We start from the raw sequence: 26,309 nt of genomic DNA, 5'->3' as shown, positions 1-26,309 counted from the left end.
CAGGCAAGGGCTGGTCAAGAATGATGAGTGGGCAATAATGTTATCTAAAACCACTGGAGTAGAGACTTCCGGGGAGAGGAAGATGGCGGACTAGTTGTCTACTGTCCACACTCTGTTGACAGAGATAATTATGTGATGATTAATGACAGGCAAGCCATAATTCTTGGTTATTATCACATTCTCTCTTGGGAAACTGGGAGAAGAGGGATTAACTTCTGATGCGTTGAAAAAGCTGCTTTCCACACTGGGAGACTGAGAAGTTTCAGGGGATCTGGATAGGGGTGAGTGACTTAGAGCAAGGAACCTCCATCGTGCTCAAACACTACATAATAGTCCTTAGGGTCAGTCATCAGGGCATAAGGTCAGCAAAATGTCCCTTTTAAAAATTACTTTTGAGACTGATGAAGTGATCTGTCTGCCAGTTGAAATTTACACTTGGAATGCGAGCTGACTGCAGTTTCTTTTCCCAATCTGCCCAGCTCCCCTCCTTCAAGCCGTTATGACTTTTTGCCTTTACCTTTGCCTTTCCCCTTTCCCTTCACTTTCTTCTTGGGTTTCCCTTCCTCCTCCTCTTTCTTCTTCTTCGCTTCTTTCAGCTCCTTATAGCGCCACTTTGGCAGCTCCAGCATGTGCTTGTCCTGAGAACGCGGCGGCACGTTTTCCTTGGGTGGCGACTGAGCAGGCGACTTGGTGAGTTCAATTTTTGGGACGGGGTAGATGATGTTATGGCGCATGCGCAAGGGGAAGGACAGCAGCTTGACGATGGTGCTGGGGGACCGGTAGGGCACCAGAACCCGGGTGGGTGTCATGAGCTGGCCATTGCAGGCCGATGTGCTAACCATGGATTTGGCATCAGGATCCGGCGTGTACTCCTTGAGGATCTCGGGCACCGAGAGTCTCTGCTTCCCCACTTCTGGTGGGCTGTCGGGGCAGACGGTTTGGCAAGCAGTGCCCACGAATGGACTGGCCAAGCAAGTGGTCATGCGCACCATGTGGTCCATCACACCATCCGGCTCAGGATCGTGTGGGAAATTGATGGTGAAGGTGCAGCATATCGTCTCCGAAAGCCGCTTGGCTCTGGATTTTGTGGCCACTGCTTGCGCCACCAGCTCGGGCAGAGCGGGCCACTGCGGCAAGTACTTGCTGCAGAACTGCTCGGCGCGTGGGCGCTCCAGAAGGGTTCGGATCCGGACAATTGTTTCAAAGCGCCCCGTCAGGGCTGCCCATTCCCGCGCTGTCTTTCCTTTCACCGGGTCCACAGCTGCGAGGTCGGCTCCTAGGAGAAATAGCAAGGTGTTAGGGAGTCTGCCATGGTCCATTCCCTTTCAGTATATAGTGCAGAATGAATGGGGCAGGGGATGGGGGTAGTTCAGTACTGAGACTCCGTACCCCCCAGGGAGAGCTTGGACTGGCTAGATGAACAAGAGTGCCTCCTAAGAGCCCCCCAGGGAGCGCTCGAAAGATGACATCTTAGAGCCTGGAGCCTGGTGGTGGGACACTGAGGAGCAGTCAGTGGAAAGGACAAGCTGGGAGCTGATAAAAGCAGGACACTTGAGTGATCGGGGGGGGGGGTCAGGAGAAGGAGGGCCCTGCAGCCCAGGATTAAAAGCTGAGAGTCAAAGTAGGTGTGCAGGCCTTACCTTCCAAGTCCCGGACTGCAGAATCTGGGAACGGCAGCCGTGTGACACCGGAAGTTGCGTCGACGTAACTTCCGGTGTCGCTTTGCCCTTCTATGGGCACCAAAAATGGCCACCGCCGGCTTCGAAAGTCGCTTGTACGCATGTCAGGAAGTGCGGCGACGCAACTTCCGGTGTCGCTCCGCCCATCTATGGGCACCAAAAATGGCCGCCGCCAACACCGGAAGTCGCGTCTATGCACTTCCGGACATGAGTAGATGCGACTTTTGAAGCCGCTGGCGGCCATTTTGGGTGCCCAAAGAAGGGCAAATCGGAAAGAAAAAAAATGGCCGCCGGCAGGAGAAAATAATGGAGAAAAACGGGAGACGAAGTGATACGGGAGACCACCGGGAAAAGGTAAGTAAAATCGGGGTTTTCCCGGAGAAAACGGGGTACTTGACAGCTATGGTGCAGGCAGTTCCAGTCCTGCTGACCTTCCACCCCTTGTGACTCCCTGCTTGAGGAGGATCCTGCATGTTGCTGAGCAATGCGTCAGACTGGCCCTCATGAGGAGGGCATCCGCTCGAACCAGCCTTTGTCTGCTGGGGAGGGATCCAGAGTGAGCATCTAGAGGGGAAGGGCATGTCTAGAGCTTAGTTTCAGCAACGCCTTCGTTGAACCAGGGACATTGCTGTATTGCTGTTTTCTCTCTCTCCTGCTAATAAAAAGCTAACTGCCTTCTGTGTGTGTGCCTGCCCTGGCTCATTGACAGCTCCTTGACATCTGAGCTCCCGCAGTTCCTCCTCACTATTTGACCATTCCTGCCATGATACCTCTATGGGGCTCATTACACATGGTACTGACCATATACGGTAACTTTTGCATGCTTTAATTGCACAGTTCTTTTGGGCAGGAAAACATCTCTCTAGTTCTCCTGTGCTGGAACCAATGGGAAGAGTCCTTCTGTGGGGTGAGAGCAGCTATTTTGGGGGGAGGGGGTGACTTTCACCTGGTTCATGGTGAGTAAGGAAGTGGTTAGAAACCTCTAGCTTGTAGTCTTGATCCTGAATCAGCACTTCCACCCCCCCCCCAGTTCTTTCCTATTTGGACTAAATAGAGAAAAAGGCACAAAACCTGCAAGTGTGTTTAATTTGGCCCACAGGTTGCCATTAGATGGCACTGGGCCACTCATGAAACAATCACATGTTGTCCTTTGTAAGGGCCAGCAGAGGGCAGTAGGTACAAAGGGAAAAGGCACCTACAGAGTTAGATCAAGAATGTGAGCAGACAGAGCTTCTGGTTTCCATCACTGGCACAGGAGTGGAAATACTGGAGTACAGTACTAGGATTGCAAACACTAAGGGGGCTTATCAGAAGTTATGCCTAATGTTATTCAGCGTTGACAAGAGGTGAGTGAAAAGTCACTAGTTGTCGAGAGACTCTTTGGGAACTCAGTCTTGAACGAAACCTTTGCTTTGTGTTTTTGAACAGTTTGGCCTTTTCCCAAATACAGTCGTACCTTGGTTCTCGAATGGAATCCGTTCCAGAAGTCTGTTCGACTCCCGAAACCGTTCAAAAATCAAGGCATGAAGAAGAAAATTTTTTGTGTCATATGGAATTTTGATGTTTGGTATAATGTTAGTTTTTTTAGAATTGTTTAACAGGAAAATTGCCAATTAGGGGCTATAATTAGGCTCGGGATGGGGGGAGCGGGGAAGTCAAAGCTATGAAACTGTTATGAATATTAGATTGGTCTTTTGCTTTTTTGTTCTTTTTTTTCTTTTTTCTCTTTTTTCTTTTCTTTTCTTTGCCTTTTTTGATGTTTGTTTTTATGATACTATGATTTAAGATGAAGAAACAAATGGAAATTTTAAGTTTAAAATGCTAATAAAGATAATTTGAAAAAACAAAACAAGAACCAAGGCATGACTTCCGATGGGCTGCAGGAGCTTCCTGCACTCAATCGGAAGCCGCGCCAGACGTTCGGCTTCCAAACAGAGTTCTCAAACCGGAACACTGACTTCCGGGTTTGCGGCGTTCGGGAGCCCAAACGTTCGAGTCGCAAGGCATTTGAGAACCAAGGTACGACTGTAGATCAAACAGGAGAACTGTATTTGCCTTGGAGGCTGAACAGTAAGGGAAAAACATTCTTCCCTCGGATTTGTTTCCATAGGTAAGGCATGCCAGGGTGTCTGAGCCATCTGCCCATTCTTACACTCAGGGCATTCTTGGACAGCTGGCAGGGCCCATTGCTGATGCATTGTTTATACCCTCCAACATTTCTCTGATGAAAATAGGGACCCAGGTGGCGCTGTGGGTTAAATCACTGAGCCTAGGGCTTGCTGATCAGAAGGTCGGCGGTTCGAATCCCTGTGACGGGGTGAGCTCCCGTTGCTTGGTCCCAGCTCCTGCCAACCTAGCAGTTCGAAAGCACGTCAAAATGCAAGTAGATAAATAGGAACCGCTACAGTGGGAAGGTAAACGGCGTTTCCATGTGCTGCTCTGGTTTGCCAGAAGCAGCTTTGTCATGCTGGCCACATGACCTGGAAGCTATACGCCGGTTCCCTCGGCCAATAATGCAAGATGAGCGCGCAACCCCAGAGTCGGTCACGACTGGACCTAATGGTCAGGGGTCCCTTTACCTTTACCTTACCGGTACACAACAAACAACAACAACAACATTTATACCCTGCCCATCTGACTGGGTTGCCCCAGCCACTCTGGGTGCCTTCCAACATATATAAAAACATTAAACATTAAAAAAACTTCCCCATACAGGACTGCCTTCAAGTGTCTTAAGGTTGTACAGTTACTCATCTCCTTGGCTCGGGGGTCAGATACCCTCCAGCATTTCTCTGATGAAAATAGGGAGGTCCTAAGGGAAAGTGGAACATTCCGGGATCAAATCAGAAACTGGGACGGCTTCTGTAAATCCAGGGGTCCTCCTGGAAAATAGGGACACTTGGAGGGCCAGACTGCTAGTGGTTGGCTCTCTAAGCAGCAGCTAGCGGCTGGGTCTGGTTGCCATCTTGATTTCCCACAATGCAACTGGCACAGCATCATTATTGGGACATGGTAGGAAATTGCAATGGCAGTTAGACGCAGCAGCCACTGTTGAACACTTCCAAGCAGCAGGTGTTAAAAAAAAGTATTTAAAAATCCTTCCCTCCTGAGCTGGCTAATGAGGAGTGACATACCTGCCATGAGCAAAGCTGCAACACAGTCGTTTCTCCCCTGTACTGCAGCCTTCATGAGTGCAGTCAGACCCCTCAAGTCTCGCGCCTCCAGCTCCAGTGTTGGGTAGTAGTTCAGAAGATAGTTGAGAATAGTGATGTGTCCTTCATGGAGAGAGGGAGAGGGAGAGAGGAAACGGGTTAGGCATTGAAATGTTTCTCAGAGGTTTAGTATCCACTAAAGACCACAAGAGTTAACACACAATGAATGATTTCCCTATCCATGCAGATTTTCCTTTCCCTCTGGGAATTGAGTGGTTCATGTCTAGCAGTCTGACACAAGCCCAAGTGACCAATGTCTCCATGCGAAGCCCTCCGAAAGACTAGGTTCATGGCTTGGGGGGGATGCTCCTTGATTCTAAATTATTGCCAGTGGCTCATGTGTCTTCGGTGACGAGCAATGCCCAGGCCCAGGTGTGACTGATCCATCCATCAGCTGTGGCCATTCCTGGACTGGGCTCACTTGGCCTCAGTTAAGCTGTGTTAATAACTTCCAAAATAGATTACTACAATGGGGGTGGGGCTGCACTTAAAGATGTTATAGAAGCTGCAGCTGATGCAGAATGGCAATGCCTGACTGTTATGTAGCGCATTGAGGGGGGGATCACATTAGCCAGATCCTCAAAGCCAGTAAAGCTCCACTGAGCTTCAGAATTTGAATGATAGATGTAAATACCAGCCAATCAAACACTGGTTCAGCTATCAGTCTTGGCCTTCTCTCCATGCTGCAGAAAAACGGTTTATTTCCCACCCACCCCTATTTTTAAAAGTGCTTTCCATTAAAATAAAATAAGGAAAAAGGAAACATTATTTTAAAAGGTGTGTTTGGGAGAAGAACACTAGAGAGGATAGTTCATGGTAAAGGTACAGGCACTAGCCAATCAGTGCTATGCACAGCTAACTGCTTCTGCAAAAAGCACTTCCATATTCTGCTTCTTTCTTGCAGAGTTCAACCCTGGAGAAAGAAAGATGCATTCCGATTGAACACACTGGACACACTTCCAAACACACTCTTCTAGTTTAAATACATATCAGCTGGATAGCTCAGTTGATTAGAGTTTCGTGCTGATGATGCCAGGGTTACAAGTTTGATCCCCATAAGGGATTGCTGAATATTCCTGCAATGCAGCAGGTTGGAGTAGATGATCCTCAGGGTTCCTTCTAACTCTATGATGCTATGATTCTTGACTATTATTATTATAATATTATATCTATCTCCTCCATTGTTTCATTACCCCCCCATTTCACTTTTGGTGAATTTAACCGTCTTGAGTTTTGAGTTGTTTTTTAATTGGGTCTGTTTTTGTGGTTCAACCATCTATCAATCAGAAGGCCTTCTTCACACATACCGTAATACTCAGCCAAACCATGGCTAAGCAGGATGAGGGTGCAAGACCAAGGGTGGCTGCTTTGCAGAGTTAAGTCATGGTTTAGCTTAGCATTACATCCAAACCCGAGAGCATGGTCTGCGTCTTCCAAACAAACCATGGCCAATAAACCAAGAACAAACTGCAGTAACAGCTTGTGGTTTGTGTAACTGATTAGCCCCAGGATGGAAGATTTATTACACCCTGGATTAGAAAGAATTAATCCACCTCCATCTTAACTGATAGCGCATCTTTAGGAGGCGGGACGGTGCCCGAACTGTTTTGGCAGTTGGAAGAGGGGGAGGTTGGTGACGAAGAGGGAAGAAGAAGGGTGAGGGGCTGGGATAGTGGTGGTTTAAGTTAGGCTTAGGATAACTTGAAGTTAAAGTCTGACAGCTTGTCAGAAGTTAAAGTCTAAAGCTTATGCATCGTTAAGAAAAGAAAAACCTATGTTCTCAAGAAAATAAAATTCATCTTCTTTTTGTGCCAAAGAGTATTGTCTTGGTTATTCCAGCATCGTATTAAAACTCACAGAGGTGGAGACTCAGAAAAGGGCAAAACTTACCTAAGGAAAAGGGGATAGTTTGTGTCCTAGAGTCACACAGGAAGGGCAGTATGGTGAAAACCTAGAGTGCCACAAGTTTGCCAGGGTGATATGGCAGACTGATACAGTGGGGATCTGAGTTGAGGGAGTCCCTGTTCTGTAGGCAAGAGGTTGTTCATTCAAATGGCCCTGAGTGTTCGTGAGATCAGGCCACATAAGCTGGAATTAGACTCTCTTTACTGAGAAGCCCAGACTTGAGGGGTTTATTTTAAGGCGTAAGGAATTGAGTGGGGATTGCTTTACCCCTGTACCCTTTCGTCTCATAATCTATTGGCAACGTCGGCGAGGGGGTTCGTCACAATTTGTTGGGAGTGAGACAAACCATTAGCCTGGATTTCCATAGAGCCAAAATATAGCTTAGCTCTAGGTAGCATGTCGGCAGCAGGACTGGGGGAAGAAAGAACCAGCAACCTTTCTTGCTCTGGGCAACTGCACACTTGCCTGTTCACACTTAGCCATAGTTTGGCTTTGCGTTACATGCAGTCTGGGCCACAGTCTGCACAAACAAATTACAGGGCACTAAACAGACAAATAAATTAGGAAGGGAAGGAAGTGTGAAACGGTAACTCCTCTGCAAATCTGGAATGCCAATAGAGGCCTGGATTCAAATGTGCACATCTTGCATCCAGAATATTCATCAAATTTGATCTTTATTGAGATGATGCAATTTGGCTCCAATTTTCACAGAGGAATGGCCATCTGCAACCTGAGCTCATCGTCACCTTTCAGTAAACTCCTTTTACTTCTCATTGCCAGAACGCTAATTCGAAATAATCACAAGATATCTATCTATCTATCTATCTATCTATCTATCTATCTATCTATCTATCTATCATCTATCTCTATCATCATCTGCTCGCTCATAATTAAGCATATAAGAAGACTTTGCTAGATCAGGCCAGCAGCCCATCTAGTCTAGCATCCTGTTCTTAATGTGGCCAAAAGGAAGCCTATGAAAGCCCCAAAGCAGGATCTTTGAGCTCTCCCACCCTGCAGTTTCCAGCAACTGGTACTCAGAAGTGGAGGAAGAACGCAGCCTGTCATCAGGGTTATTAGCCCCTGATATCATTACTGGAAGTACAGTGGTACCTCTACTTATTAATTTAATGCGTTCCGAACACACATTCGTAAGTTGAAAAAAATTGTAAGTTGAATCCCATATCCCATAACCCTATCTAAAAATTCGTAACTAGAAAAAAATCCTATCTAAACTGCATCCAAGATGGCGGACGGAGCTCCATTCGTAAGTAGAAACATTCGTAGGTATAGAGTTATTCGTAAGTAGAGGTACCACTGTAGATCAATCCTGCCCAGATGCCCAACCTTCCTTGTTTCTGTCTGCCATCCCTGCTCAACTGTATAAAAGCAGGACACTTCCTACCTGCCTGAGCTGCTATCATGAGTGCTGTGTTTCCATCATTATCCTGATGATTGATATCTATGTAGGGACATTTGCTGAGAAGGGTGACAATGTCTACGAAGCCTTTGAAACATGACACCAATAGGCCGTTCTGTGGAGGAAAAGGGAACAGGTGTTAAGATTCAGCCACTTGAGCAAGTGATGCTACCCCCTCGTACATCTTTCCTGCCTATCTTGCCCGTTCCAGAAACACAGTCCTTTTGTCCCAACAGGGTGGCACTTCCTGCCCCAGGGGTGACTCTGATGCTCTCCCAGCAGTTAAGTCCAAAGCCTGAGCTCCAGTCACTGATTGGTTCCAGCACCTCAGCAATAACAGCCACTCCTATAGCATTCCTGCCACTGCTATCTATCAGTCAGGACAGGGTTTCCCAACCTCAGGTCTCCAGCTGTTTTTGGACTACAACTCCCATCATCCCTAGCTAGTGGGACCAGTGGCCAGGGATGATGGGAATTGTAGTCCAAAAAGAGCTGGAGACCTAAGGTTGGGAAACCCTGAGTCAGGACATAGCACAAATGTTGTGGTTGTGGTTTTTTTTTTTAAAAAAAAACCTAAATTACTTTTTTAAGGCTTTAAATACTTGTTTTTAATTGTTAATTTTATTGTTCATTCCTTTTGTAAACTGCTCTGGGGTTTTATTACAATCAAGCAGTATTATAAATTGTTATGAAATACAGCGGCACCTCGGTTTTTGAACACAATCCGTTCCGGAAGACTGTTGGAGTTCCGAAACGTTCAAAAACCGAGGTGCAAAGGGCGGTCTGCAGATTTACCGTAATAGAGAAAATTGAGAAAAATAACATATGCACTCAGTGGAAGCCATTAGACTTCCGAGGCGAGTGTTCGAAAATGGAAGCATTTACTTCCAGGTTTACGGCATTCGAAAACCGAAATGTTTGTCAACGGAGACATTTGGAAACCAAGGTACCACTGTAAGTACAAAATGCGGCTGATACTGTTCCTCTAATTAACGTGCATGGAAAGAAAGTACAACTGAACACATGATAACACATTTCATTTTTTTCATTCTTTTGCAATATTTATAAACCACTCAGGAACAAAGTCCTTTGTTTGCGTTCTCGATAGCAGGGCATCAATGCTGCCAAACAGCACCCCCGTGACTGTCTTTCTTGCTACTAGTCAAGGGGAGGGGCTGTGGCTCAGTAGCATGATTTGCATGGAACAGTTCCCAGGATCAATCCCTGGCATTTCTGTATACGCAGTTCTGGGAAAGACTCTTAGTTTGAAACCTTAAAAGAGCCACTGCCAGTCAGTGTGGACAGTACTGTAATGAGCTAGATCAGGCACCCCCAGACTTCGGCCCTCCAGATGTTTTGGTCTACAATTCCCATCTTCCCCGACCACTGGTCCTGTTAGCTAGGGATCATGGGAGTTGTAGGCCAAAACATCTGGAGGGCCGCAGTTTGGGGATGCCTGAGCTAGATGAACTGATGGTCTGACTCGGTCCTAATTTCAGTCCCAGAATAAAGGGCTGGGAAGAAACCGTGCATAAGCATGGGATGCTAGAACTTACATGTCAGGCAGGGACTGGCTGCATGAGGAAGAGTGGTGGAATCTGCATAACTAAGCCCCCCCCCGGAAATGTTAGGAGTGTCCTACTCTCGTGTAGGACCCTGGTAGAGACACATGCCTGACTGACATGTTCTCTCCCTCCTGATCGGTTGTTCGGGAGCTTCAAAAGCTTTCTTCTGCTTGAACATTACAGTGACTAATGCCAAAAGGCATTAGCACACTTAGGGATCCGCAGAGTAATCGCAGTTTGCGTAACATACCTCAGTAGCTCAGCATTTTGGCTAATCTACGTCTATTTACATATAATACACTTGGAGCATTCTGACTTCGCTCCTTCCTCTTTCTCATCAGACAGCAAAGAGAGAGAACAACTACAATAGTCCCACTTCACGGAACACAATAACACAAACATCCTGTCTCCGTCACTTCCCACACTGTGGAATGAAAACGTACATCAGCATGTAATAGACAACAATCTTGTGACTGCAGTCACGGAGCAGGAATCTTAACAGGAAAGCCACAGAGGAAGAGGATTTCGAGCCTGGGGACTGGTGGTGGGACACTGGCCACACCTCAGAGGAGGGGATGGGCTGGGAAGTATTAGAAGCAGGGCTCTTGAGGGATAGCGAAGAGACAGGACAGGCTGAGGAGTTTGGATACAGGCGCCGACAGACAGCAAGGACACAGGAGAGGTAGACTGTGCAGTTCTCCCTCAGAGCTACTCTGACAGCTTCTCTGATGATAGCTTGCCAGCCCCCAACCCATGCCTAGAATGACTGTTGCGTGTTGCCATGAAGTGAGCCAGGCAGACACAGAGGGAGTCCCTTGGAGCTTGCCGTAGCAGAAGATCACAGAGGGAGGGGCCTGACACAGAGGGCTAGGGAGTGAAGGAGGGGCCACAAGCCAGTCCAAACAACTGGCTTTCCCTTTAGATATACCTCTGTGTGTTCTTTGTTTTGCTTTCCTTAGTAAAGAAACTAACTGCAACTTCGCCAAGTCTCTCTCTCTCTCTCTCTCTCTCTCTCTCTCTCTCTCTCTCTCTCTCACACACACACACACACACACACCTGTGAATGACCTGCTCCCTGACATTATCTGTTGTAGCGTGGACAAATGGCCTTCCTTGGGTAACTTTCTAATTCATTCATGCCTTCGTCTGCCTTTCGTTTTGCACACCCCACTTGGTGCCACCCAGCCAAACACGTAGTCAGTGAAAATTGATGGAGCTAGCCATCAACACACAGTGGCATGGTACAATGACCACTTTGCTGTGCAGTCGCCACCCCACAAGGCATGTTGAATTCACTGCATGGCTGGGATGGTTTACCATAGCTTCCTGTTAAGGACAGTGATGCTAGGGATGGTTTCTTGGACTAGAGAACAGCCATGATTGGGCTATGGCTCTGTTCTAAGGAATGGCTAAGAGTCCTGGCCTTCTATTCACCCCAGGGCCATTTTATTGCTAGCTTTTAGGTGCTGCTGTGAGAAGTCCAGTTACCCGTCCATTGATGTCCAGCTCCATGACTTCCTCCCTGGTCACCCCGCTGTCAAGTTTCTGCTGCAATAGCTTTGCATCGTTCTTGAAACAGATCTGGTAGAACGTGAGCGTCGTGCCATCATCATTGGCAGACGGAACAGGTTCATAGATGGGGTACACAGAGTCATCCGAAAGGATGCTGCAGGCGTCTGATTCTCCCCTCTTACTCTCCCCCCCTTCGTCCTCCTCCTCATCTTCTTCATAGTCTAGATTGGGGTCTGACTCATCTAGGGCGGGCGATGTGTCTGGCTCTCCTTTCCTGTTGGCATCGGTCATCCAGCCCACTCAACGCAAGCAGTGTTTGTTGTCGTTTTGATTGCCCATAGTTGTTTCAGTCTCGATGACCTTTTCTCTTGTGCTTGACTGCCCTCCTCAGTTACACACTGGGGATCTGTGAAGCAAAGAAGACGCAGAGACAAAGATTAGCCGACCTCAATGAACGAATACAACTCTCCCCCCCCCCTTCCTGAACATTTCATGGGTTTGAGAGATCATTTGATAATCCCTTAATTGTACTGAACACAAGCCATCTGTTCAGAAGCTACTGAAATAGTAATTTTCAAACTCTGTTCCAGGAAACACCAAGGTTCCATAGGAGATTATAATTGGGGAATAATCAGTGAGATGATCAGTAATGGCGGCAAGATTTCTCAAGGATGCCTCTAAACTCTCAGTATTTGGTGAGAGGGATTCCAACACATACCAGATCTTTAGGCTTTTGCACAATTAAAGTGGGTTAAGGGGCAACAACAACAACAACAACAACAACAACAACAACAACAACATTTATATGCCACCCATCTGACTGGGTTCACCCAGCTACTCTGGGCAGCCCCAGCCACTAAGGAAGGAAGATAACAACATGATAAAGTTCAAAATGGTAACAATTAACTGCACATTTATTCAAAATCCAGAGAAAACTTTTTGGATCCACTTTAAAATAGGAAAACGAAAACAGGCGCTTGTGGCTTGGAAAGTGGCAGGAAAATGCACTGGAAATTCAGTTTCAGCGACGTCCCAAGAAAACGTGGGACACTCAAGGATCAAATCAGAAACTGGGATGGCTTCTGTAAATCTCTGGAAAATAGGGACACATGGAGGGTCTGTCTTGGCTTTCTCTGACTGGCCTAGTGCTAGTGATAGCCACCGCTGTGGTGTTTCAGTCAGGCCTGAGACTGCACCAAGAAGGCAAGAACATTGCTGCAGGAACCATGCCTTTGGGCAAGCATTAGAGCAGCACACAAATCTCCGTGAACGATGGGTAATGCATTTTCATCTTCCCCAAGTGTGTTCAGCGAAGCACAGGCTGTTTCGCTGCCACTGACGGCTTTCCCAGTGTTTTCAAACGGGCGCTGAAAGCACCTGCTGAAACCTGGGTCCTCCAGCACCATCAATCTGTCACTTTCAGCATTTCTTAGTGCAGAAAGTATTGATCTGATGTGCAGAGATCTTTCCCGTTCTACTTAATTCAAGAGGGTTCTGGAAGCTTCTCGGTGTGAAAGAAGATTCCTGTTATTTGGGTTATTCCTTCAGAGAAGCTGAGTAGCTACAGCTGGCTTAAACTGGTTCTGTTATCTCTTTCTGTCAGGGTCATGCTGACTATAAGAGTGAGGCCAGAAGGAGCCTGGGTTTCACTCTCTCTTTCTGTCTCTCTTTCTTTCTTTCTGGTGTGATGTTCCGTATGTATGCTGTAAGTTTAAATTAAGTCTGCTGCAACTGGATTTCTTATGGACAGTGCCAATCGTGAGCATATTGTGACCATTATGCTCATTTGCCTTCAGTAGCAGTACAGTGGTAACTCGGGTTAAGAACTTAATTCGTTCCGGAGGTCTGTTCTTAACCTGAAACTGTTCTTAACCTGAGGTACCACTTTAGCTAATGGGGCCTCCCACTGCCGCCGCGCCGCCGACACGCAATTTCTGTTCTCATCCTGAGGTAAAGTTATTAACCTGAGGTACTACTTCCGGGTTAGCGGAGTCTGTAACCCAAAGTGTTTGTAACCCGAGGTGTTTGTACCCCGAGGTACCACTGTAAAGCTCTGCTGCATGAAATACAATTGCCTCTGGTCTATTTTGGGGGGAATCCTGCAACGTGTTTCAGTTGTTACTCTGCTAACTCTACATTGGGATCTACTCTGGATCAATACTGAGTAGAATTTCAATGTCACAATTTGAGAATAGCAGGCCTGGTGGGTCATTGTGTATCAGGATGGAGCTGGCCTACTGCGCTTAATAATAATAATAATAATAATAATAATAATAATAATAATAATACCCCACCCATCTGGCTGGGTTTCCCCCAGCCACTTTGGGCGGCTCCCAACAGAATATTAAAAACACGGTAAAACACCAGACATTAAAAACATCCCTAAACAGGGCTGCCTTCAGATGTCTTCGAAAAGTCAGATACAGTGGTACCTTGGTTTACGAACTTAATCCATTCCGGAAGTCCGTTCTTAAACCAAAGCGTTCTTAAAGCAAGGCGTGCTTTCCCATAGCAGTGGGGGACTCAATGTACAAAATGGAACACACTCAACAGGAAGTGAAACATGTTCTTATTCCAAGGCAAATTTCACAAACCAAAACACCTACTTCCGGGTTTGCAGCGTTCTTAATCCAAGTTGTTCATAAACTAAGCTGTTCTTAAACCAAGGTACCCCTGTGATTGTTTATTTCCTTGACATCTGATGGGAGGGCGTTCCACAGGGCGGGTGCCACCACTGAGAAGGCCCTTTTCTCGCAGTGAGGGAACCGCCAGAAGGCCCTTGGAGCTGGACCCCAGTGTCCGGGCTGAATGATGGGGGCGGAGACGCTCCTTCAGGTATACTGGGCCGAGCGAGGCCATTTAGAGCTTTAAAAGTCTACACCAACACTTTGAATTGTGCTCAGAAACATGCTTTATGAATTGCACAGGTTGGCTGCAGCTAGCCCAGGCCTTTTTTAGCTGGTGTAGATATGGTCTGAACCAAAGCATTGCACTAATGGCTCAAAGCGGTCAAACACCATTTGGCTGTATCACATCGGGATCCTAACTTGAATGTGCTGCTTCTTTTAAATCAAAACAAATACTGCCTTCCCGTAGAATTTTGCTGCTCTTCTGAACAGGGTTCAGCCCCGCTTAATCTCAGCACTGCCACAAAATCCTCCAACACAAAATGTATTTTGCTTTGGGTGAACCTACCAAAGGGCTTGGCGAAGTACAGGGGTACCTCTACTTACGAATAACTCTACTTACGAATGTTTCTACTTATGAATGGAGCTCCATCTGCCATCTTGGATGTGGTTTAGATAGGATTTTTTCTACTTACGAATTTTTAGATAGGATTTTTTCTACTTACGATTTTTTTCTCCCAATGCATTCCTATGGGATTCGACTTACAATTTTTTTCTACTTACAAATGTGCGTTCGGAACGCATTAAATTCGTAAGTAGAGGTACCACTGTATACAGAACCAAACAGGGAGACAAGCGGGGCGGGGGGGATCCATATATGATGGATGCACCACTCTGGCGAGACAGTCTGTGGGCAGCTAGGGTCTCAGCCTGCATACCAGATGGAGCTGGTAGACAGCTGCTCTAGACACAGAATTGACCTATGCCTCCATGGACCTCCTCCCTGAAAAAACTCAACAATTTTGACCCGAACTCCCCCAAAATGGGCTTTCCTCCTTCCTAAAAAAAGCTCAACAACTTTGACCTGAACCCCAGGGGGTAGACCATTGCCAGCTTTTAACTCTGTGAGTAGATCAGTCTCTTGGGCCACCCCTGTTCTATGCTAAGTGGATCAAGGATTTGACTTGGCATAAGGCAGATTTATACGCACGGGTCAAGACATCCATTCCTTTACACAATTTCAAGGCATGAATTTGTTTCCTGATGTTCTGGCAGATTGGCAGTTCTTTAACATTGGTGGGCTGCAAATGATTCAACAATTTGTGCGGGGTGTGGTAGGGTCCCCCCAAACGCCCCTGAGCTCTTGGTTGAGAACGCAAAGTTGAAAGGCTTACTTAACACTCCCAGGAGAAAGACCTGCTTACTAATAGCATGGACAATGCAATCTCTGCAAATTTCAGTCAATGAAACCCTTTCATTAGTCTCAAAATGCATTCAGGATTTTAAACCCCATTTCCTGATTGTCGGCTCTTCCTTGCATAGCTTTAGTGTAGCTAAATCCAGTGCTTTTTCCCCCCCTAACAATTTTTTTAAAGGGGTACTCTCATTTTGACTCAATAAAACCACCATTTTATAGTTCAAATCGGGGGGAAATAAATACAGTAAATGGACAAAAGTACAAAGATTCACAAAATGTTTAGGGGTATGCATCCCCTTGTCCCCCCCCCCCAAGAAAAAAAGCACTGGCTAAATCTATACACTTTCAGAAAAAAAATGCAACATCAAATGTAACAATTGAGGCCTCACAGATAAGGCAGAAATTCTGATCGTGGTAATAGAGTGGCTGGTTCAACCCAGTTGGATGAGTGGAATATAAGTAAATAATAATAATAATAATAATAATAATAATAATAATAATAATAATAATAGCAGAACCATTGGAAAACCATACCTGAGGTTGATGTGGATTCTCCATTGCTTGTCGTCTTTAGAGAAAACTGGAATCTGTTCTCAAGAGTTTGCCAGAAAGCTCAGCTTAACAGTGATCCCTGGGGAATATACACTGATCCAGTTCCTGCTTTGAGATCTAGTCCTTCAGAAGGTGGTCTTTGCACCGCCGCTCCCTATCTCCTTGCCAAGACTTACCCTGAAGTATTCAAATGTTCAGCCCTTGTTCCTCCCATTGGTTTTTCATTGCCACATTCATTGGGTGGAGCATCATCCCGAGATGCTAAGACAGGTGGAAGTTTTCGGACGCAGCCTTCTACCACGCCCAGGGATGAAAGGAGCTTCGGCCTTGGGCCCAAGATGGGGATTTAGACTCCGGAGCTGTGACAGCTTGCACGTTGCCGTAAGCTTAGCTAGGGAAGACATCTTAATTTGCAATGTTGCTTAAAACGGCTCTGAGCAGGATTTGGAAAGTATTTAAGTCAAGGGTTAAATTTAGCCACCCGACTCTCATTTGCTTATTTATACACGGGGGTCCTGGACCTAACAAGCGGGAATGAAGCGACTTCAGCTTGGAAGAAGGAAGCCATTGGATCCAAGAGATGGAGGGCACCTCCATGCACTCTGGTCGCCTACAATTGGCATTCACTTTATAATCATACAATTTTTTTATTTATACCCTGCCCTCCCCAGTCAAAACCGGGCTCAGGGCAGCTAACACCAGTAAAATTACAATAGAACGTAAAAGAAAGAAAAACAATTAATTAAAATACGGGTAAAATTACAATAGAACGTAAAAGAAAGAAAAACAATTAATTAAAATACGGGTTAAAATACAATTTAAATTTAATTTTTTAAAAAATGCAGCCTCATTTTAAAGTAGCCCAAATCAAAACCATAAGGGAGGGAAACATAGCGGTCAGACTGAGTCCAGCCCAAAGGCCAGGCGGAACAGCTCCGTCTTGCAGGCCCTGCGGAAAGATGTCTAATCCCGCAGGGCCCTGGTCTCCTGTGAGAGAGCGTTCCACCAAGTCGGGGCCAGTACTGAAAAGGCCCTGGCCCTAGTTGAGACCAGTCTAGCCACCTTATGGCTCGGGATCTCCAAAATGTTGTCATTTGTGGACCTTAAGGTCCTCTGCGGGGCATACCAGGAGAGGTGGTCCCGTAGTTACGAGGGTCCTAATACGCGGTGTGTATTCTGGCAGCTGGGAAGCAACGCTCAGCTGGCATTGAACTACAGAACTTGCCCGTTGATAAGGGCGCATCAGCAGCACATAATAGGCTGCTGGTTGGTAAATCAGTTGTCGGAACTGACCTAGAGGGAGATAGAAGTAGCAAGTTGCTGGAAATCCTGGCCCCAGGCCTCCGTATTCAGTGTTGGATTTACGTATAAGCTAAACAAGCTATAGCTTAGGGCCCCACTCTCTTGGGCCCCCCAAAAAAATTTAAAGGAAAAAACACCTGGATGTACATTTCCAAAATATAAGATAAAAAACAAATAAAATAAAGCCTACATACAGCAACAGTGTTTTGTGTTGTGTAGGCTCCTATGATGTAAGTCAGGGGTGGCCAACTCCCAAGAGACTGCGATCTACTCACACAGTTAAAAACTGGCAGTGATCTACCCCCTTTCTGGGGGTTCAGGTCAAAGTTATTGAGCTTCTTTTAGGGAGGAGGAAAGCCACATTTTGGGGGGTGCAGGGCAAAAATGTTGAGCTTTTTTTAAAAGGGAGACAAAGTTGTTGAGCTGCTTTGGGGGGAGCCAGTGATCTACCAGTGATCTACCACAGACACCCAGTGATCTACCGGTAGATCACGATCTACCTGTTGGACGTGCTTGATGTAAGTCATGGGCCACACCTGCTAGCCTGCTCCCTAAAATTTCACTGGTTTGCTCATTTCTATAAATAGGGTGCCTACATTCTGCATAGACTTTGCATTCTGCATGGACTTTTCAACAATTACTTTGATAAAATACATATTTTGTTATGTGCAAATGGCTTTAGATACCTATGGCTTTTTAAGATACCTTAAAAAGATACCTTAAAAATGGCTTTTTAAGATACCTTAAAAAGCAGAGACATCACCTTGCCGACAAAGGTCCATATAGTTAAAACTATGGTTTTCCCAGAAGTGATTTATGGAAGTGAGAGCTGGACCATAAAGAAGGCTGATCGCTGAAGAATTGATGCTTTTGAATTATGGTGCTGGAGGAGACTCTTGAGAGTCCCATGGACTGCAAGAAGATCAAACCTATCTATTCTGAAGGAAATCATCCCTGAGTGTTCACTGGAAGGACAGATCGTGAAGCTGAGGCTCCAATACTTTGGCCACCTCATGAGAAGAGAAGACTCCCTGGAAAAGACCCTGATGTTGGGAAAGATGGAGGGCACTAGGAGAAGGGGACGACAGAGGACAAGATGGTTGGACAGTGTTCTCGAAGCTACCAACATGAGTTTGACCAAACTGCGGGAGGCAGTGCAAGACAGGAGTGCCTGGCGTGCTCTGGTCCATGGGGTCACGAAGAGTCGGACATGACTAAACAACTAAACAACAACAACAAAGTGCATTATACAAATGTGACACAAGATGGTGACGGTGAGCTATGGCAAATTCAATATATTTTTCAAAATGTATTTTAAAGAGGCATTTTCACAACGTTTTTAAAATATGTGTGTAGATTCCACCCCAGTGAGTTCTGGCTGGAAAAATAAGCCCTGTGAACAGTTAATATTAACAGGGTCATCATTTGGATTTCATAGCTGGTTGGGTCAAACTAGGGAAAGTATGTTAGAGCAGTCAAGGTGGAAAGGAAAGATTTTACTCTAAGTCTCTCAGGCTCCAACAATTTTAAAAGGGACTTCTTGGCTCTTGTTTGGCTTGATGCTCCTCATCACAACACCAAGCCACATATTTCTTGGTGGAAGAGCAAGCAAGATCTCTTTAACAAACTTTGCATAACATCCTGGAAAAGAGCGACCTGCATTGTCAATTGCCATCCCATCTTCTTCTTTTTATCATATGTGGTGGTCTTGTAGTAAGGTTAAAGCTTACTGGGAAATGATATATAATGAAATGAAAAGGATGTTTACAAATAACCTTTGTAAAAACAAAACAAAACCAAAAGCTTTTCTTTGGGGGATGATAGGGGCAGAACTTTTATATGCCTGTTGTCTTTGTCCATGGAGTTTTCTTGGCAGGGATACTGGAGTGGCTTGCCAGTTCCTTCTCCAGGTGGATCACGTTTAGTCAAAACTCTCCACTATGACCTGTCCATCTTGGGTGGCCCTGCATGGCATAGCTCATAGCTTCTCTGAGTTATTCAAGCCCCTTCGCCACGACAAGGCATTGATCCATGAAGGGGTGCAAGACAGGAGTGCCTGGCGTGTTATGGTCCATGGGGTCACGAAGAGTCGGACACGACTAAACGACTAAACAACAGGGACAGAACTACCAAAAATGTATAGAAACCTATTCGTGTATGCTACTACAGTGGCAAGGATGTTACCGGCCCCAAAATGGGAAGAAGCAGAAGTCCCTGCAAAGGAAGAATGGATACGAAAACGTATGGAATGTGCAGAAATCGCACAGCTTACAGGAAGAATAAGGAATCAAGGTGACTAATCTTTTATAAAAGAATGGAAATGGTTTGTTGAACATTTACAGATAAATTGTAGACAGACAAAAACATTGGCAGGATTATTGCGACAACCTGCAGTTTCATAAGAGTATGTATTTAAAGAAGATGAATAAATGAGCAAATTAAGTTAATTTGGAGATGCAGAAGATCTTAGAAACAAATTTAAGGAAGCGCAGAAAGAGCGGGTTGGAAGTCAAGTGTTGAAATGTCAAAACGATTGTAAAATCAGTGACATGTATAAACTCGAAAAGTATATATATATAAAAAATTAAAGTCAATTGCTATCCCTCGCTCGCCAAGCCAATCCCTTTCTGGGAGCTGTGGATGAAAGCAAAATGCAGAGGTGATATCTGCCCTTGTGACTCTGACATGCCATCCACGTGCTTCTGAGATGGACAATTAGCTAACCTTCTCCTCCTGCCTTAATGCAAGGAAAGGGCCTGGAGCGGCTTTAGGGCTTACGGGGGTTATCTTAGTGCATTATAATCCCCTCCCTATGAGCTCTGCAAGTTCTGAGCAGGTTATGTCACTTCTGAAACCTTAGCGGGCCGGAGGTTAGGCGGACTGTTTGCTCTTTTTCTCTTCCTGCGCTTGCAGGCCTGCTTCCTGCAACATCTCTGCACCTTGTATATTTATCGTTGGACCCGCCATTGAGATCTGCAATGAAGTGTTGCAGCGTGGAGTGTTCCTGCTCAGCATTCCTTAGGGAATATGCCCAATCTGCACTGAGCTGTTTTAGGGTCATTCCCCCTTGGGGTTTATTTTTGAAAGGTGTGTGTGTGTGTGTGTGTGTGTGTGTGTGTGTAATTTTACACATCTTAAACAGCTCAGTTGCAGATTCAGGTTGGTCTGACGCAGTCAAAATAAATACATAAATTAAAAAATTGTCCAGTAGCACCTTAGAGACCAACTAAGTTTGTTCTGGGTATAAGCTTTCATGTGCATTTTTTAATTAAGTAGCTCAGTTTCACAGTCTGTTCTGCTTTCTGCTTCTCCAACAGCGCCCCCTTCTGGTCCCTCCTTCAATAACAACAGCCTCCCTCAGAGGAGAGGAACCAGGGGATTTTAAGGTACGGTGGTACCTCGGTTTATGAACACAATTGGTTCCGGAAGTCTGTTCATAAACTGAAACGTTCATAAACTGAAGCGAACTTTCCCATTGAAAGTAATGGAAAGTGAACTAATCCGTTCCAGATGGGTCCGCGGCGTTCGTAAACCGAAAATTCGTAAACCGAGGTGTTCATAAACCGAGGTTCCACTGTAATTGCATAGCCTCCAACATTTGTTTGATGAAAATAGGGATGTCCGATTCCATAATATTAATTGAAAAATTATTATTTATACCTGGCGTATCTGATTGGGTTGCCCCAGCCACTCAGGGAGGCTTCTAACATATATAACAACATAATAAAACATTAAACTTTTTTTTTTAAAAAAAACTTCCCTAAACAGGGCTGCCTTCAGACGTTTTCTAAAGGTTGCATAGTTACTTATCTCCTTGGCTCGGGGGGGGGGGGTTGTCACAAAACTCCACCCCCTCCAACATTTCTCCGATAAAAAGAGGGCCGTTTTAAGAAAAAACGTAAGTCGCTTCCAGTAAGTATTCTGGAAAATACGGACACTTGGAGGATCTGCAATTACTGATGGCATCATACGCTGAGGTTAGCTTGCATAAAGGTAAAGGTAAAGGGACCCCTGACCATAAGGTCCAGTCGTGACCGACTCTGGGGTTGTGGCACTCATCTCGCTTTATTGGCCGAGGGAGCCGGTGTACAGCTTCGAGGTCATGTGGCCAGCATGACAAAAGCTGCTTCTGGCGAACCAGAGCAGCGCACGGAAACACCGTTTACCTTCCCACCAGAGTGGTCCCTATTGATCTACTTGCACTTTGACGTGCTTTCGAACTGCTAGGTGGGCAGGAGCTGGGACCGAGCAACGGGAGCTCACCCCCTTGCAGGGATTCGAACCGCCGACCTTCTGATCGGCAAGCCCTAGGCTCTGTGGTTTAACCCACAGCGCCACCCACGTCCCTGCATATCCAAGTCCAAATAAACATCAGAGTTACTAGAGATCAAGGAGCCTAACACAAAACTGGCCAGAACAGCATAAAGACCATCAAGAAACTGGCAAAAAAGTGATTAGTGGCAAAACTAGCTGTGGGTTAGATCTTCCCCTCCATTCTGTTGGGTTGATTGTTTGCTTCTTTTTCATACAACCATCAGTCATATTCTCGTAGGGTTTTGCAATAAAGAATAAGACTGGGAGGGTCTCTCTAGAGTTTCAGACAGGAGGGATTCTCAGCCGTACCTGGAGATGCCCGGGACTGATCTTTGAATCCACAACCCCTCACCGATGAACTCTTCAGACGTGTTTAATACATCTATTTATTTAATATGTATTTAGGTGCCTTATATATGGCTTCCATCCTTCAAAAAATCTCTAAGCGGTTTACCACAAATTGCCACCAATAAGTACAAAACAAAAAAAATTCTGATTTTTAAAGCAGCACGGACCAAAATATCGCAAATAAGTGCAAGCAGTACAGTTAAAATCCCACATTTTAGAGCAGGGCAGAGCAATGAGAAACATCAATATAAACATCACCATACTAGCAGTACCCAGAATTTGAAAAGTCAGTGCAGCTCTCAAGCAGGTTATGCACAGCTTCCAGGAATATGCTTAACGTGGAACACTGTCTGTGCCCGGCAAATACAAAGTGGATCTTGCATCTGGGCAGATGCACTCAAAACTACATCTTGGCAGCTCCTGCCTATTCAGGGGGGTGGTGGTTCTGTCTGTCACAGTCTACCATTCCCTCACTTCTGGCATCAGCTGCAGCAGGAGCCCAAAGGCACCACAAGGTGGAGATGGTTGACTGCAAATCTCAAGGCAGCCCCATGCCCTGGAGGATACTGTACATGTGAAGTCCACTAGCAGGAGAAGTATAGCTGATGGGGCGACAACAGAAACACTGTGATGGTGGTACCTTTTCCCTTCCATTTTCCAGTTAGCAACTCAATGCATAATCATAAATATACGAGGGGCAGTTATGCAACTCCCAGAGCCAAGGAGACATCTGAAGGGAAGTTTTTTAAAAAAATGTTTAATGGTTGACTATTTTTAAATATGCTGGAAGCTCCCTCGAGTGGCTGGAGCAAACCAGTCGGATGGGCAGGGTATAAATAATTATATTATTATTATTATTATTATTATTATTATTATTATTATTATTATACAATAGGACATCCCTATTTTCATTGGAGAAATGTTGGAGGGTATGTTCTTCTACCAATGTGAAGGGTTAGTTATTATTATATTATAAAATGATTTTTATCAATTTTACAAATTCATTCACACCCAGAATCACAAATAATAAAAATTACACAATATTCTTCTGAAGAAGTGTGCATGCGCACGGAAGCTCATACTAACTTAGTTGGTCTCTAAGGTGCTACTGGAAGGAATTTTTTTTATTTTGTTTCGACTACGGCAGACCAACACGGCTACCTACCTGTAACAAGATTCTTCTGAATCTCAAGACTTCCTTCCTCCACTCCATGGGTTCTTTAACTAACTTTTTCAACTGCATACTATAAGTCCTTCTAATTTTCAATCCGCCATTGTATTCAAAATCTATGTAACATTACAAGAGTTATTTAAAACCTTCCCAAGAGTTCAAGTGTTTACAGTGGTCCGTCAATTATAGTATAAATTTCTCCCATTCTTTAATGAAGTTTTGATCCTCCCGGTTTCTGATTTTCCCGGTCATTCTTGCAATCTCTGCATAATCCAATAGTTTAACCTGCCAGTCCACCCTGGCAGTGAAGGGTTTAGTTAACATTGAAGTCAAAGCGAGCCTAGCCCTGGCTCTACCGGTAGCTATTGCTACTCAGGCCTCTCATTGCATCTGAGCAGTGACAGGAACTGGCGCTGGGGTGAGTTAAAAATCGTTGTGGACCTTTAAAGGCACAATTGCCGAACCTCAACATTCTGATTACTCTGACAGTCTGCCCCAGCTAAGAAGTGTCTCTCCCTCTCTCTCGCCCCCCCTTCTCTCTCTGTGTACCAGCTGACAGCCTCCATCCAACATCTCATCTCTCTTATCTCTGCCTCCTGTGCTTAATGTTTGGATGCGCTTTACTGTGTTAGGCTGCAGTTACAGGATCAATGAGAATAGGGCATCAGTAAAGAGAAAAGGTAAAGGATCCCTGGACGATTAAGTCCAGTCAGAGGCGACTATGGGGTGCAGCACTCATCTCGCTTTTCAGACTGAGGGAGTCGGCGTTTGTCCACAGACAGCTTTCCGGGTCATGTGGCCAGCATGATTGAACTGCTTCTGGTGCAACAGGACACCGTGACGGAAACCAGAGCGAACGGAAATGCCGTTTACCTTTCCACCGCAGTGGTACCTATTTGTCTACTTGCACTGGCGTGCTTTCAAACTGCTAGGTTGGCAGGAGTTGGGCCTCAGTACCACTCTGTCTGAGGCCCAAGTGGCCCACCTGGGGGACCCAGGTGGCGCTGTGGGCTAAACCACTGAGCCTCTTGGGCTTGCTGATCAGAAGGTCGGCGCTTCGAATCCCTGTGACTGGGTGAGCTCCCGTTGCTTGGTCCCAGCTCCTGCCAACCTAGCAGTTCGAAAGCACATAAAAATGCAAGTAGATAAATAGGAACCGCTATAGCGGGAAGGTAAACGGTGTTTCCATGTGCTGCTCTGGTTTGCCAGAAGTGGCTTTGTCATGCTGGCCACATGACCTGGAAGCTATACGCCGGCTCCCTCGGCCAATAATGCGAGATGAGCACGCAACCCCAAAGTCGGTCACGACTGGACCTAATGGTCAGGGGTCCCTTTACCTTTACCTTTACCACTCTGTCTAGCCTTAAACGTCTCAGAAGTCCCAAACTGGTTTGTCACCTACCACTTTAAATGAGCACGTTTCGCTATTCCACAGACTGGAAAGAAAACATAGCAGCGCAATTTAACATTTTAATAGCCTTCACTTCTTTGGATAATTCTCAAGGGGCCCAGGGCATATGTCCTCCCCTTTTGCCCTGTGACATTCCTTCACCTACGGTCACCACACAACAGGAGATTGTACCATGCGCCCTGAGTCTGCGAGGGGTTCAACTCAAAACAAAAGATCCGCAAGTGAATTTATTTAATGAGATCAACTTCCCTGCAGAATTCACCAGGAGCTGCTGGGGTCACTGTTCATCCTCTGTAGCATCCTCTTCCGGAGAACTTTCTGGGTCGTCCTCGTCATCTATAGCGTCTTCAAGACCTTGGTGGTTCCAAATCACCGTCAAGTTCATGTTCTGCCGAGCCGGGCTCGCACCGTAGCGAAGGCCGCTGGCAAAGAGGCATTGCCCCAGATTCCAGCAAATGACATAATACACGGAAATCAGCCAGAGGACCAGCCCCGCGATGAAGCTCACGACAAGCAGCCGGGCAACCGGTACGACGCACTCCTGCAGGGTCAGGTTCTGCAAAGGCACTGGCAACAACTGGAGGAGGAAAGCCTTGAGATCCCAGCTGCCCTCCTTCGCAAAGGTCTTGCGGTGTTTGTGGATGGGCCCGTAACGGCTCCTGCGGGTGGGCGCCTTGTTTTCAGCGAGCAGGGCCGATGGCTGAGCGCCCACCACCACCGTCCGGTTTCCCTCTGCGTCCCACTTGGGTTCCAAGCTCCTGTTCTTACTGAGGCTCTTCTTCAGCTCCCTGGAGACATCGGGGCGGCCGATCTGCCGCAGAGCTCGCGCCAGGCGGTCCCAGTCGATGGCGCCTCTCTGCATCCGCAACCACTGCTTCAGGCTTTCTTTGCACTGGTCCATGTCGGAGATGCCTTCCCATTGGCCGGCAGGGAAGAGGTCCCCTTCTTCTGACGGCCGCTCGGCATCCTTCTGAGGTGTGGCGAGCCGGATGTAGAGCTCGTGGCATTCTTCCGGGTTCAGGAGCGCTGAGACGCAGCCTAGCACGGTGGCCTCGGGGTCATTAGCTGCCATCTTAACGTAGCTCATGTGTGTTGCCAGCAAGAAGAGAGTGAGTCCTGCTAATGCCAACATGGTAGGGGAGGTCACGGTAGGGTCAAGAACAGCTCCGATCTCCTACATTTAGCACGGGGCATGTGTGGCTGCTGGACTTGTCATGTTGCCCAGCTCCCTGTGTCTCTGTGCCTTGCACACCCCTGTTTCTGCAGCCTCTCCTCGGGGCCCCTATGAGGTCAGTGAAACCTCATAACCTGAGCTCACAGCTCCTGCTCAGAGATTACTGAAGCTTTTGCTAGGTGGGCTGCTGAGGATTGTATAGACCATACCTGCCAAGTTGCTGTCCGAGAAATAAGGGACCGGGCCGGAAGTAGCAGACCGGAAGTAGCGCTGCCACCATTTTGGAACTGGGCGGAGCATGCTCAGAAGTGACTTTTGATGCTGCTTTGCCCAGTTCCAAAATGGCCGCCGCGCCAGACGTCGCACTGCAGCCATTTTGGAACTGGGCAGAGCAGCATCAAAAGTCACTTCTGAGCATGCTCCGCCCAGTTTCAAAATGGCCGCTGCGCCAGAATAAACCGGGGAAAAACAAAAAAATCCGTTTTTTCAGCTACCGTGTTTCCCCCTTTTTAATACGTAGTCATAAAGTAAGCCAGGGCAGGATTTTTAAGCAGTTGTGAAATCTAAGACACCCCCTGAAAATAAGCCATACCTTGTTGCGTTCCTTTAGAGCGCAAGCGCTCGCCTGGCAGGGTAGAGTTACACGGAGGGATGCGGAGGAGGGAAAGCGCTCCCCCATCCCCCATCCCTGCCAGTTTCC

The 26,309-nt window shown here is 46.4% G+C and overlaps 1 protein-coding gene across 1 annotated transcript; it reads right to left on the bottom strand.

Moving 5' to 3' along the window:
- Positions 1–497: 497 nt before the first annotated feature.
- ANKRD33 (ankyrin repeat domain 33) lies at positions 498–11,584 on the bottom strand. Its single transcript, XM_035108078.2, has 4 exons — positions 11,270–11,584; positions 8,202–8,331; positions 4,814–4,954; positions 498–1,276 (listed from the first exon to the last, which is right to left on the bottom strand). The coding sequence occupies exons 1-4, from the start codon at positions 11,582–11,584 to the stop codon at positions 498–500; spliced, it is 1,365 nt and encodes a 454-aa protein (XP_034963969.2).
- Positions 11,585–26,309: the final 14,725 nt, after the last annotated feature.

Source organism: Zootoca vivipara, chromosome 2 (assembly GCF_963506605.1).
Source record: "Zootoca vivipara chromosome 2, rZooViv1.1, whole genome shotgun sequence".
Lineage (NCBI taxonomy): Eukaryota > Metazoa > Chordata > Lepidosauria > Squamata > Lacertidae > Zootoca > Zootoca vivipara.
This window is presented reverse-complemented; position numbering and strand designations above follow the sequence as displayed.

Bases quoted from the DNA above. Each gene is read 5' to 3' on its own strand.
- ANKRD33 (XM_035108078.2), bottom strand. From the start codon at position 11,584: ATGACCGATGCCAACAGGAAAGGAGAGCCAGACACATCGCCCGCCCTA. The intron at 4,955-8,201 runs GTAGGAAGTGTC...CTCTCCATGAAG, and splicing joins CATGATAGCAGCTCAGGCAG to GACACATCACTATTCTCAAC. The intron at 1,277-4,813 runs GTATGTCACTCC...TATTTCTCCTAG, and splicing joins TGCAGCTTTGCTCATGGCAG to GAGCCGACCTCGCAGCTGTG.